The sequence below is a fragment of the Austrofundulus limnaeus genome, unplaced genomic scaffold (genome assembly GCF_001266775.1).
Source record: "Austrofundulus limnaeus strain Quisiro unplaced genomic scaffold, Austrofundulus_limnaeus-1.0 Scaffold195, whole genome shotgun sequence".
Taxonomy (NCBI): Eukaryota; Metazoa; Chordata; class Actinopteri; order Cyprinodontiformes; family Rivulidae; genus Austrofundulus; species Austrofundulus limnaeus.
Window position 1 is genome coordinate 862409 of NW_013952597.1, and position 12227 is coordinate 874635.

Consider the following 12227-nt stretch of genomic DNA (forward strand, 5'->3'; position numbering starts at 1 on the left):
GTGTGTGTGTGTGTGTGTGTTGGTATGTGGCAGGTTACGACACACAGGTGGGCGAACGAGGCCTGAAGCTGAGTGGAGGAGAGAAGCAGAGGGTCGCCATAGCCAGAACAATCCTCAAAGCACCTCAGATCATTCTGCTGGATGAGGTCATTATTTTATTTTATTTTTATTTTTTACCTGCTGTTGTTGCAAAACAATCTTCTTTGACTTGCTGTATTTATTTGTGTAAAATGCGAAAAGTTTAACACAAAATGCCATCCATAAATGTGTGGGGTCTTATTTTAAAWGAGAATAAATTTTTATTGATTTTTTTATTTTATTTTATTTTATTTATTTTTTGTCCCTCTAACCCTGTCAGAACTCTTCCTTGCAGATTATGTGGTTCACAGCAATGTTATAATAGTTTTTGGGTTTATCATTATAGTTTAGTTTTATTTCATTGTGACTTTTTTCTTTTAATTCAGTTAGTTTTATTTAGTTTTTTACAGTGGATTTGCTTGTTTTTATTAGTTATTATTGCATTTTTAATGCTTAGGTTTAGTTTAATTTGTATTAGTTCTAGTATTAGTTTTTTTATAGTTTGAATCAACATAGTTGCCAATGCATCCTCCAGCTTGTGATGTTCCTGTGAGTTAACTAACCAGCAKCTACAGTATTTGGTCGCTAGTTAAAGCAGTCCATTATAGTGACACCTTCCTAAAATAATTGTAACTCAATTTTACCAACTAAAAACTTGGGTGATTATTTCAGGACGAAGACAATAATTGTCTCCAACCTTGTGCTACTAGTTGCTTGTTTTTCATCAGAGCTACTGAGAGTAGTTAGTGTTTCCAGATACTCAACTGATGTTTACGTCTTATTTCCTAACTAAGTCTTCCTCCTCCGACTCCTGACTGTCTAAAAGTCTAAAAGTTTTCCTCTGATGCTGCTACAAAGCTAAATAACATTAAAAAAAAAATCTGATAACACAATCATCCTTTGATCTTTGTACTGATATGTATAAAGACCACAAAGGCTGGAAAATCATGAATTCTATGAAATTAAGGACAACATTATACATGAAGGTTAGATTTTTTTAAATGCTTTTTGACTCAAAAAAATGGGGGCTTAGTCATTTAATGTCTTTCAGAAATATGCCCCTACCCTCTGTTTCTGCTTTTTAATAACTGAGTTTGTCTTCAGGCGACATCTGCACTGGATACACAAACAGAACGTAACATCCAGGCCTCTCTGGCTAAAATCTGCACCAATCGTACCACAGTTGTCGTAGCTCACAGGTAAAACCTTTCAGCACAGGAACCTCTTAAGCTTGTTTTCTCTTCTTTAATAACGATCCGTCTTGTTCTAATCGAAGGTTGTCAACGATCATCGGAGCAGACCAGATCCTGGTCATCAGAGATGGCCGGATTGCTGAACGAGGATGGTGAGTGTTGTTTTTGTTTTCTKTTTGACCTGCTGCTCTGAGTATAGCTACATCTTCTGTGAGTTCTGAGTAAAATGAGCACTGTCTCCCTGTTTTAGCCACGAGGAGCTGCTTCTCAAAAGAGGCCTGTACACAGATATGTGGATGAAGCAGCTGCAGGCCCAAGACTCCGATTCCTCGTCGGACACAGAGTCCAAAGATCGCAAATCTGAGAAACTCCAACCGCCGTCCACCTCTTCAGCCAACCATCATCACTGATTGAGATTACAACAATAAATACAATCTTTTTTTTAAACTGATGCTTTATTTAAAAGTTACAGAACATTTAGTAAGGTGAAACTATTATTTATTTAGTCACTTTATGTTCATGTGCAATGTTAGGTCAGGTAGAAATCAAGGTGCCTTTAAATGTGAGGAGGTCGTGACACTATGTTCAAAACTATAAAATACTCATTTCCTTCCTATGTGCTAACTCTTAATTCTGTTTGTTTATATATTTTGATTATCGAGGACATTACCAAAAAACAAACAAAAAAAAAACACATTTTTTATTAATGTTTAAACTGAAAAAGAAGTAACATTTTTTGCCTCATTTTCTTTCCCCTTTTTTTTTTACCAATTACTTTAACAAGTTAAAGTAAGTTGTTAGATCGTTTYGTTGTTTTTATTGTGCAGCTTTAACTAGAGAAAAAAAATGAAAATTTAAATGCATAAAATTTACTCTCAGTGATAGTGTTGCTGTTGAGTTCAAGCAGTCAGGATCTCTAATTTATTGTTTTTGTGGATGTTTCTTTCTTTTTAAATACGGGTTTTGAGTTGTGGGACAAACTTATTTATTTACAAAGGTAGCGACTGGTGTGTTTGTTTGCCTGATCGCTGTAATCTTACAAATGATCAAGAACTTTGACATAAAATGTGATTGAAGTTGAAAGTTGTATGAGTCTGATTACTTTGAAATGACCAAGTTGTGGATCAAAAATACATGGGCTTAATGCAGGAAAATGTCTGTAAACACTTGACATGTAGTTGTAAATAGTATATTTTTAACGTTTTTTTTTTKAATTACAGTTTGTAGAAACCAAATATTTGTTTTAAGTGTAATTTTTTTAGAGGATTTAAAGACTTTTTCTTTTGACAAACGCTGTGCTACCGAGGTATCAAGTCTGTTACTGAGGTTCACAGCGCCCTCTGCAGTCCGAACGTTGTCATGTCCGAATAAGGAAGCAAACAGCAGAGAGCCTCTTGTCGTCACTGGTGTTGTACTGAAAAATGTGACCATCCGTTCCTGTCGCARGATTACTTAAAACAGAGATTAAACTATCTAAAGGCAGATTATTTCACTAATAATGTCGACGTGAAGAGTGATTGTTGAACGTATGTTTTTCCAGTACCCTTAGGAAAACAATCATTTACAACAAATCAGTTCGTCATGTTTATTTTATGTTGGAAAATGTGGTCGTTGCACAAAACATGATTTTGGTTAAAGCAACCCATACATATATAATCTATTTATGTCATATTAAAATAATGCTTGGATAATTGTTTTTTAAATATCTGTATTTGTCACTTTGACGATTTATAATATTTAAAATGTGCTTCCTCCGTTACGTGTGCTCCTAACACCACTGGGTTACCCTTTCCGGTGCAACACCGCTTTTCAGGTCAGGGCGTGTTGGTATCTGAGCTGGCGCGGYGGGGACCAGGCCAAGCGGACTTCTCTCCCACTTTTCAGGCGGTCTGATGTTTAGTCTATAGAAAATATGGATTTCGAGGCGTTGTTTGACGAAAACACCTTTCAGTTTTCGGACTTCCAGGAGTTCACGGTATGTTGGTGTATTAAACCAAGGCTAGGTCAACAAACTGCGTTAGCAAATGCTAAGCTAATTAGCTGAAATGACAAATAATGACTGGGTTCCTGGAACGGTCAAGAAGAAAATCAGTGTTTTACTTCTACACTATGCTCACCCGAACTATGAATTCAAAATGTAACATTAAATCTAGATATTAAATAACATGTCTTGTTTGGATAAGACCGGAAATGTAAGTTTACTTGTCATGCTAGTTAACTGTTTAGCGTCAGTTATTAAAGTGGCTTTTCTCTACTGTATTTGCTGTATTGTTGCAGGAAAAGTGTAGAACTCTTTGCTTTGTTGGCCTGTAGTGTGAGGCTAAATTTTGCCCAACTTGTGCTAATCTTTGTCTTCTTAAAAACAAGTAAATCAAATGTGAGATTATGTTGTTACAGTTTCTTCCTGGACACCAAAAACTGACTGAGCGAGTAAGAAAAAGACTTTATTATGGCCTGGACCCAGATGTCTCTTTAGATGGCCTCTCTTGCCCTGTTACAGGTAAGTTAACCTTCAGGCTCAACACAACAAATGCTCAGTTATGTACATGTTTGTTAAGTTTTGCTGAACCAGATATGTAACATTGTTGTATTGCCACATGTTGACATTTGTGCTTCCTGGGATTCCAGACATTGCTGTCGAAATCCTCCAGAAGTCTGCCCCAAGCCCAATACGAAAACTGCAGAAGAAGTATGCCGCACATGTTGCGAGGTTTGTTCTGCATCAAGCTTTTGTGCATTTACATTAGCCATTACACACAGCTCTTACACTTGTATCTAAAATTGATTTTTTTTWAAAAACCAATGATTATTTCTGGTTCAGGGAGGCTTGCATCTCTCCGTGTGCCATGATGCTGGCTTTGGTCTACGTAGAAAGGCTCCGACACAGAAACCCAGATTACCTGCAAAAAATCTCCTCGTCTGACCTCTTCCTGATCTCGATGGCATGTGTTCAGACCTTCAACTATGACAGCATCGCTAAAACGTTTTTTCCAAGATTAATGTTGAAGTGTAAAACCAACTCATGCTATATCTTGTTTAGATGGTTGCCAGCAAGTAYCTGTACGATGAAGGTGAGGAAGAAGAGGTTTTCAATGACGAGTGGGGAGCAGCTGGGAAACTGGATGTGCAAACTGTCAACAACCTGGAGATGAATTTCTTGAACGCCCTTGTGAGTGGTGCTCTGTGTGTGCATGCCTGAGTGTGTAATTGATTTAAGCTCTTGTTCCAAACTCATATGTTGCATCATTTTCAAGGAGTGGAGCCTCTTCACGGAGCCTAAAGACTTCTTTGACATACTGAGCCTGCTGGAAACCAGGTTTGTGAAACTGACATTAAGCCCCTGCAGTACAGGATGTAGTAAAAACAGAATATCTGATTCTGGTGGTTTTATTGTTTGTAGCATTGCGGAACGACAGGGGATGAAACGAGGGTGGTTCACGTATACTGACCTGTGTGTGCTGCTGGAGCAGTCCTCATGGAGTCAAGCCCTAACGGCCATCTATCAGCACTTTACAAAGGTAAAAAATAAAAAAACGGAACTGCAAGTGTTTATTTACACTAAGTTTTTCTCAGATGTTATAACTTCCTGTTCCTTTTAAACTAAAACCAGACAAACAATAGTTAYGTTTACATGAATATAACTAATCAGAATATTCTGATCTGATGCAGCTTGATCTGAATACATTTGTAATCTGAATGAGAGGGGTGGTTAATGCTGATTGATAATTCGAACTGTGCACGTGTTAACACTTAATCTGATCATGTTATTCTGGTTGTGGAAAAAATGACCTGACGTAATTTTGCCTGGCTAGATGCCTGTCACGATAACAAATTTTGCTGGGCGATTTAATTGTCTCAAAAATTATTGTGATAAGCGATAATATTGCCTGGTGACTATTTTACAACTAATAATTATAAAAGCATAATATGTAAGTGTAATAAATCAATAAACTTTAATTTTTAAAGAATGTTTAACAAAGTGGACTCTCAGTCTCTAACAAAAATGCACTTGAATAAAAAAAAACATAGAACAACAAAATATAAATTAAACACCACACACAACTAAGACAGTAAATAAACAATATTAAAGATCAGCATGTCTTTAGAGATGAAGCAAACTACACAGCCTGGTGAGGACCCACTGTTTCTTATGGGGACATAAGCCCAGTTCACATCCCATGTAAAGTGTAGGCTAGGTTTAGGGTCAAATGGTAATAGAAAATACTGGTAAATGAATGAAAGTCAATGCAAAGTCCCCATGAGGATAGAAGAACAAACGTGTTTTATGTGTGTGTGTGTGTGTGTGAGGAGGGGACAGTCAGAGCGCTGCGGGGGAAGAAATCAGACAGTTCAGAGTTTTCCTCATGAGTTTCTGGGACAGCTACAGGCTTTTTGGGGGTTTTGTTAAAACACAGATGGTGCGTTTAAGTTTCCTGTTATTTTTGGGAGCTACAGGTAAAGTTGACAAGTTTGTCACGGGTCTGGGGGAGTTTCAGCCCCCACCCCTTCTCCTCCTCCTCTCTCTCTCTCTCTCCCTCCCTCCGCAGCGAATTTCAGGCTCTAGTGCTCCGACACTGCAGCAGCTGCGTTCTGCTTTGAACCGTTTCTTTAGTTTGTTATTGCTACGAGCTCTCACGCTAACGCGAGAGTTCACTCCTCCCGACACGAAGAAAATAGGAGGGGAGGAGTCAGCTGAGCCCCTGTGTAGTGGAGCACAGGGAGGGAGAGAGACGAAGTAAACAAACAAGCAGGAAAATGAAACTTATCGTCCTCATTTTTTTTACCGACCTCAAAATAACTTATCGTGCAATTAATTGATTTATTGACTATCGTGACAGGCCTACTAGATGCTAACTGGTCGGTTAGCAATTCAACATTTTTATCAGAAACTTTGAATCAGCTGAAAATTATTGAACATCTCGATGGTCAAAAGTGTCAGAACATGGAGTTATTTCAGTGTTTGTTTATTTTAATGTTTATGTTTATCACAGAAGTAGAACTTCTGTGTTGTATTTCTTTTAAGGGAAAGTTTACAATTGTGCGTATGCCAGTACTTCTATTCTGAATAAAAGCTCAGCGCATGTAAACGCTAATTAATTTTGTTCCCATACAAACAATACATTCAGATTATTTAATTCAAATATATTTCAGTCTTATCAAAGAATTTTGCACATGTGAACATAGCTAATGAAGCCCACAAAAAACCTGTTTAAATACAAATAATGAGGTGTGTTTATCCTCAGGTTTCCTGTATGTTTGGCCTGGTCTATCTGACCAGTGTAGCTGGCCTCATCGCTACCAGTGCAGTGCTGCACCAGCTCAGCCTCTCCAGGAGCCACCAGTCCCTGACTCTTCCTTCAGACAAGACCGGTTTACCCCACATCCAGACTTCCGATCCCAGCCCAGAAGCCCCTGCCGCAGCCCACCACCTACACTGTTGTGTTCTGGCCAATAAGAGTCTGAACCGTCAGACTGGTTCACTGGAAAGTGGCCAACGACACAAACAGAATCCCACATCAGAGTCTGCGCAGACGTCTCTTCTGTCTTCCCTTTTTGCCTCAGGGGGTCGCAGAAATCCTGAAATGGAAACTCCTCGATCCTGGTCTTCTTCCTCCATCGTCTGCCCCGACTGTCTCGCAGCCCCGTCTCCTGTTCAGTGCAGGCATCGAAACGCCTCAGCACTCCCCGGTTACGACCCCCTCAACAGCCGTCTTAACTCTCCACTGCCCTCCAACCCTTTTGGAGCTGCAGAACTGAGTCTGGACTCTTCCTTTGGACTGTTCCCAACTATAAATTTGCGCCCTTGTCGCCCAGACTTTCTGCTTCCTACAAACAAATACCAAGCTCTGCTAATGCCCGGCTAGTAACCTGACGTTTTCCAGTCTGGATACTGAACCGGCATCGTTTTCATGACTCATAACTTCCTCAGGTCATGTTTCTGTGGGCTTTCTCCAGGCAGGTGCAGAGAAGGTGTAGTTCTGTGATGCAAGATAAGTCAAACGCAACTGAGATTATTACATTTTATTTTGACTCCAAATAACTCTTTCGTATACAGAGATTATAAAATTATCCTTATTGTCATAAAAAACTATCATCACTCACATTTATCAGTTTCAGTCTGTTATACAAGGACGAGCGTCTTTTCTGCTGAATTTATTTTAAGTGTTAAAGCAGCGACAATATTAAAGCTGGTAGCTGTTTGGCAGGTTGAATGTGTGTGTTAAGCATGGTCACAGAGAGCGTTTTTTTCCTCTAGGAATCTGGGTTTATAAGATGGAGGAAATAAACTAGTTTATCTACAAAGTTTTCAGGTTATCCATACTTTATAGTGTTTATTCAGTTTGAGATTTTCTGTCAATTTTTTTGGTCAAACATGCTGCAAAAGCATTGATGTTTTATTTACTTTTTCTTTTTTGGGGGGCAAAACTTGACCTTGATAGTTGCAATTAAAGTGTCAGGAAATATATGATTTTCATGGTGCAGTTGCTATTTGTTTCACAGAAATTAAGCAAATTCTGTAATCAAAGCATTTGTTTGAATTGTCGGTGTTAAGTGTTACATAATCCTCAACGTTCAAGGTCTGTTTAAGTCTCTGCTCTTTCTGATTCTGTTTGTAAGCTAACCATCGTGTTCTTTATAGTTTCCATCAGGAATTTGCACCCTTTGCTCCTTTTACATCACATTACACCTCTATTGATTTGTCTCAATTTATGCAAAACGACACAGACGAAGGGAATACATTTGTTTTAACATGAGACGTCAAGCAAACAACTCCTAAGTATTTGTATTTGATAAACTTTGGAGCTCAAAGATCTTTAATTTTGTACATGGTGTAAAATGTGTAGAAAAACAATAAAAAAAAGCTTTTTTGGTCAACAATTGTATATTTTTTTATTAAAGTATTAATGTGAAATAGATGTGACCTTAAAATAAAGGTTTTTCCTTAAACAGTGATATTAAGACTGTTGGAATTTAAAAGAGCAGATGTCTAGTTTTGGCAGAAGACTGTGTCCCTCCTCTTGAACCTGGGCCAGTTTCTGTCCCCCCTCCTCCACATAGCGCCTGGAGCACTCCTAATATAGACCCTGAAGGGAAAGGGTAACAAACCCAACGGTCCTCTTCGTTCCAGACCAGCTTTTTCATGGACGTACAGAACAATGGAGCCTCGTATTCCGCAGGTGAAACATACAAACCGCTTTGAACAAAGAAGTGTGTTTGATTTGCAGAAACCGTTGTGTAAATGTCATCCAGGGACTGTTTTCTTTACAGATGTCCTGTTTGCACATGAAGCTGGAGACACAAAAGCAAGGTATGTTTTCACTGATTTATAGCTCTCCACAGTCGAGTATGTAGATTTAAGCCAACGTGTTTTGTAGATGTTTATATTTTCAGTTCTTGGATGAGGTTTCCTTGCACCCATCGTCCTCATGGATGTCAATAACTTTTCTCTAATGCACGCAGTCTCACAAGTGTCCTTTACCTCGACACGACCAAGGTCTACCAACTTATTGYTGGTGATCAGGATTGATTGCTGCTGTATGGCAGCACGTATTGGACTGATCAATACTCAGAGGTCACCCTCAGATGAAAACAAATTAGGATGTTCAAGAATAACTCCACTGAGCCTCAAGCCTGTYTCAAATGGAAATAGCTGAAACCTCAAYAACGTCTATGTCCACACAGAAGTAAGTTTTACGTTTCTGTGGACTTGGAGAACCAACAAAAAATCTGCTCCAAGGATGACTCCTTCCATCTCTTAAATCAAGGTAGATGCCCTCTGGAGAAAGGTTTTATGGTCAAACAAGATAAAGATGTATGTATGGAGGAGACAAATTGAGCCTGTTAAACCTGAGCCAACTGAAATAGATGCTAAGCACGGTGGTGGTAGCATCATGCTGTGTAGGACGCATCCTACAAAGCCGATAAAAAAGGAAGAGTACCTTTTAAATTCTTCTCAGATCAACAGTTAGATGATTGAACCTGGGATACCAAACACACCAGAACTTCTGATTGGTTAACTGGATGCTTGTTGTAATAAAGTCTCATCAAATCTCATCATTTTGAAAAGATTTGTGGCTCGTGTTTAAAAGTCCACTTCATGACAGAAAACCATCTGATTTAAATGAACGTTGCCAATTCTGACAAGAAGAGCTGTCAAGTTAAATCGACCCACCCTGAAAAGTGAACAGCTTAAACCAGTTTAAGTTCAAAATGAATGACATTATTGATGAGTGTATGCAAACATGTCATCACAAACATGTGGCTCAGCATTCAGCCATCCTATACGATTGACCAGCTGCTGTTTCTTCTAGAGGCAGATGCCACCATCTACATGGATTTCATGAAAAATCACAGCTGCTATGACGCTATTCCGATCAGCTGTAAATTAGTCATTTTTGACACAGCATTACAAGTAAGAATGAACTTTCAACTAAGGATAATGTGCAAATAAAAGCTCATCAAACTAAAATACATTTTCTACAAAGGCTGGGGCACTRAAATATACATAAACTGACTTTTTTCACACTCTGAAGGTGAAAAAGGCCTTTCTTGCTCTGGTGGCGAACGGCCTGAGGGCTGCACCTCTGTGGGACARCAAGCTGCAGAGGTTTGTGGGTAAGACATGTTCCTGGTGTGAATTTACACTTTTATTGATCTGAAACAAATAGAGATTTAAATCCCTTTCTGTCACAGGCATGTTGACCATTACAGATTTTATCAATATCCTCCACTGCTATTACAAGTCACCAATGGTGAGCATGAACACAGTCTGCTCTTTTTGTTCAATCATATTACTAATTATACAGTAGTTCTGTTTYACCTGTTTCTATCTCCCATAAAAGATGTTTTATCTCTTCAATCGAGTAATTTATTATTTTTTGTTTGGTTGTATATCTTGGTTTTGGTTGGCATTTTTTTCTCATGGATGTTACTTGCTGTTCATTCTTATTATATGGCTCATTTTGGTCCTATTTTTTACCCATTTTGCTTCCTCTTCATGGTTGATCAGTTTGGGCACAGTGCTGCCTATTTTACCTCTTTTTGTGGTTGTTTGTGAATTTGTTTAACGGTTTTGCCCATTTTTCCCTATTTTGTTTTTCTAATAAATGTACTTATTTCCATGGAAGTTTCTAGGTTCATAGGTCTTGAGTTGAAATCCCCAATACTGTACTTTAAACCAGAGGTTCTCAAATTAGGGTCCAAGGACCCCCAGGGGCCTGTGAGTCATATCTTGGGGCTCCTCAAAAWTTTCAATAAATTGTTCATTTGACTTTTGTTTAAAAAAATGAATATGGGGAACAATACACTAGTAAAACAACCATACTAAACCAAACAAAAGATAATATTCCCATGACATTTAGGAGGTAAAATGACAGTAAATTATTTTTAAAACAGTATGGGGTTTGTAAGGGGGTCCCTGGAAAATTTTCACCATTGTAAGGGGTCCCAAGACCCAAAATGTTTGAGAACCCCTGCTTTAAACTACTTAAGCCACTTAAAGTGAAATGAATCTTGTGAACTTTACTATTTAATTTTACCTGTTTGTTTGTTTGTTTGTTTGTTTGTTTGTTTGTTTGTTTGTTTGTTTGTTTTGTCTGATGTTTCATCCTCAAAAAAGGTCCAAATTTATGGTCTGGAGAGCCACAAGATTGAAACATGGAGAGGTGATTCATTTCAAAGTAAATAATCTGCACAGATTAATACCACTAACTCTGCACACCGATCTAAAACATTCTCCATTTGAGATTTTATTATTTTTCGTTTTCTTTCTAGATGTGTACTTACACAATCCTAGTCAGTTTCTCATCAGTATTTCTCCAGAGGCCAGGTGAGAGGAAATGTCACTGTTTGTGGATTAAAATTTCATGTTAATTAATGTTACTAATATAGATAATTCTTCTGGTATCACCTGTTCTACTACCATAGCCTCTTCGATGCCATCTACTCTTTACTGAGATACAGAATCCACAGGCTGCCTGTCATCGATCCAGAGTCTGGAAACGTCCTCCACATTCTGACCCACAAAAGAATCCTCAAGTTCCTCTATATCTTTGTGAGCTAGAATTTTAATTTTCTGTATGTTAAYACTGTGTGGCATATCTAACCTTCAGCTAATGTGTGATTCTTGTGTATTTTTTCAAGTGGACAAAGGTTCCCAGGCCGGCATTTGTCCAAAAGCAGATCCAGGAACTTGGAATAGGAACTTTCAGGAACATTGCCACAATCCAACAGACAGCGTTACTTTACGATGCTCTCTCTATATTTGTAGAGAGGCGGGTGTCGGCTCTTCCAGTGGTGGACAATCAAGGTATACTTGTTACAATAAGCACTTTTATATTATTAGAACAGCTGACTATTGTTATTTTTTATTCCTCAGGAAAAGTGGTGGCACTGTACTCAAGATTTGATGTCATTGTGAGTAAGACTTTCATCATTTTGTTTTTAAAACGTGACCTCTTGTTATTTTGAGATTTGAACAAATTCTGGGCTGTAAGATTAACAAGGCTGCTGCTAAAGGTTTTATGGGCCTGTATTGTTATCTGCAAAGAAATTGTACACTCACCAAGAGGAAACAAATGGGGACTGAAGACACATCCCTGTGGTACATAACAATGCCAATAAGTGACCAAAAATATTTGGTTTGAGAGTTATGAGCATAACAATCTCAAGGCTGAGTCCTAAATACCAACCCACGACTCGGCGGTTTCCAGATTTCTCAGCTTTTGACCCACAAAATAAAAACTTGGCAAGACTTATGATGTCTACTATTGATTGTTTAAGTCTGCAAACATTGCTCACAAAGAGCCTCTTTGACCATTTTATAAACTTTTATCCATTTACAAGTATGGTAGCAGTTTTATCTCKTGTAATAGATTGAACTAACTATAACTTTAGCAATCTCAACAGACCAAAGGTCATTTGGGTCGCAACCCTACTGGGTCCGTGGAGATACTC

General features: G+C 38.4%; 3 protein-coding genes across 4 annotated transcripts in view; all 3 read left to right on the forward strand.

The window, feature by feature from the left end:
- abcb6a (ATP binding cassette subfamily B member 6 (LAN blood group) a) overlaps positions 1 to 2354 on the forward strand; it is a gene marked incomplete in the record, with an annotated part of 13198 nt that extends 10844 nt beyond the window's left edge. Inside the window, 4 exon segments of the mRNA XM_014018569.1 lie at positions 34 to 146; positions 1183 to 1277; positions 1355 to 1423; positions 1522 to 2354. Of these exon segments, the coding sequence (XP_013874023.1) occupies positions 34 to 146; positions 1183 to 1277; positions 1355 to 1423; positions 1522 to 1681 (437 nt within the window).
- A 695-nt stretch (positions 2355 to 3049) lies between these two features.
- On the forward strand, positions 3050 to 8147 carry cnppd1 (cyclin Pas1/PHO80 domain containing 1). Its single transcript, XM_014018570.1, has 8 exons — positions 3050 to 3246; positions 3669 to 3771; positions 3900 to 3981; positions 4093 to 4213; positions 4312 to 4440; positions 4526 to 4587; positions 4672 to 4789; positions 6515 to 8147. The coding sequence occupies exons 1-8, from the start codon at positions 3184 to 3186 to the stop codon at positions 7133 to 7135; spliced, it is 1299 nt and encodes a 432-aa protein (XP_013874024.1). The 5' UTR covers positions 3050 to 3183; the 3' UTR covers positions 7136 to 8147.
- A 221-nt stretch (positions 8148 to 8368) lies between these two features.
- prkag3a (protein kinase, AMP-activated, gamma 3a non-catalytic subunit) overlaps positions 8369 to 12227 on the forward strand; it is a 5343-nt gene continuing 1484 nt past the window's right edge. The window contains exons 1-10 of one of the 2 annotated variants that reach the window (XM_014018572.1): positions 8369 to 8449; positions 8541 to 8580; positions 9584 to 9684; positions 9806 to 9887; positions 9966 to 10024; positions 10891 to 10951; positions 11046 to 11100; positions 11199 to 11325; positions 11415 to 11580; positions 11650 to 11687. In XM_014018572.1, the coding sequence (XP_013874026.1) occupies positions 8429 to 8449; positions 8541 to 8580; positions 9584 to 9684; positions 9806 to 9887; positions 9966 to 10024; positions 10891 to 10951; positions 11046 to 11100; positions 11199 to 11325; positions 11415 to 11580; positions 11650 to 11687 (750 nt within the window). In that variant the 5' untranslated portion in view covers positions 8369 to 8428. The remainder of the gene's footprint in view (positions 8450 to 8540; positions 8581 to 9583; positions 9685 to 9805; positions 9888 to 9965; positions 10025 to 10890; positions 10952 to 11045; positions 11101 to 11198; positions 11326 to 11414; positions 11581 to 11649; positions 11688 to 12227) is intronic. The other variant, XM_014018571.1, reaches the window with a different exon arrangement.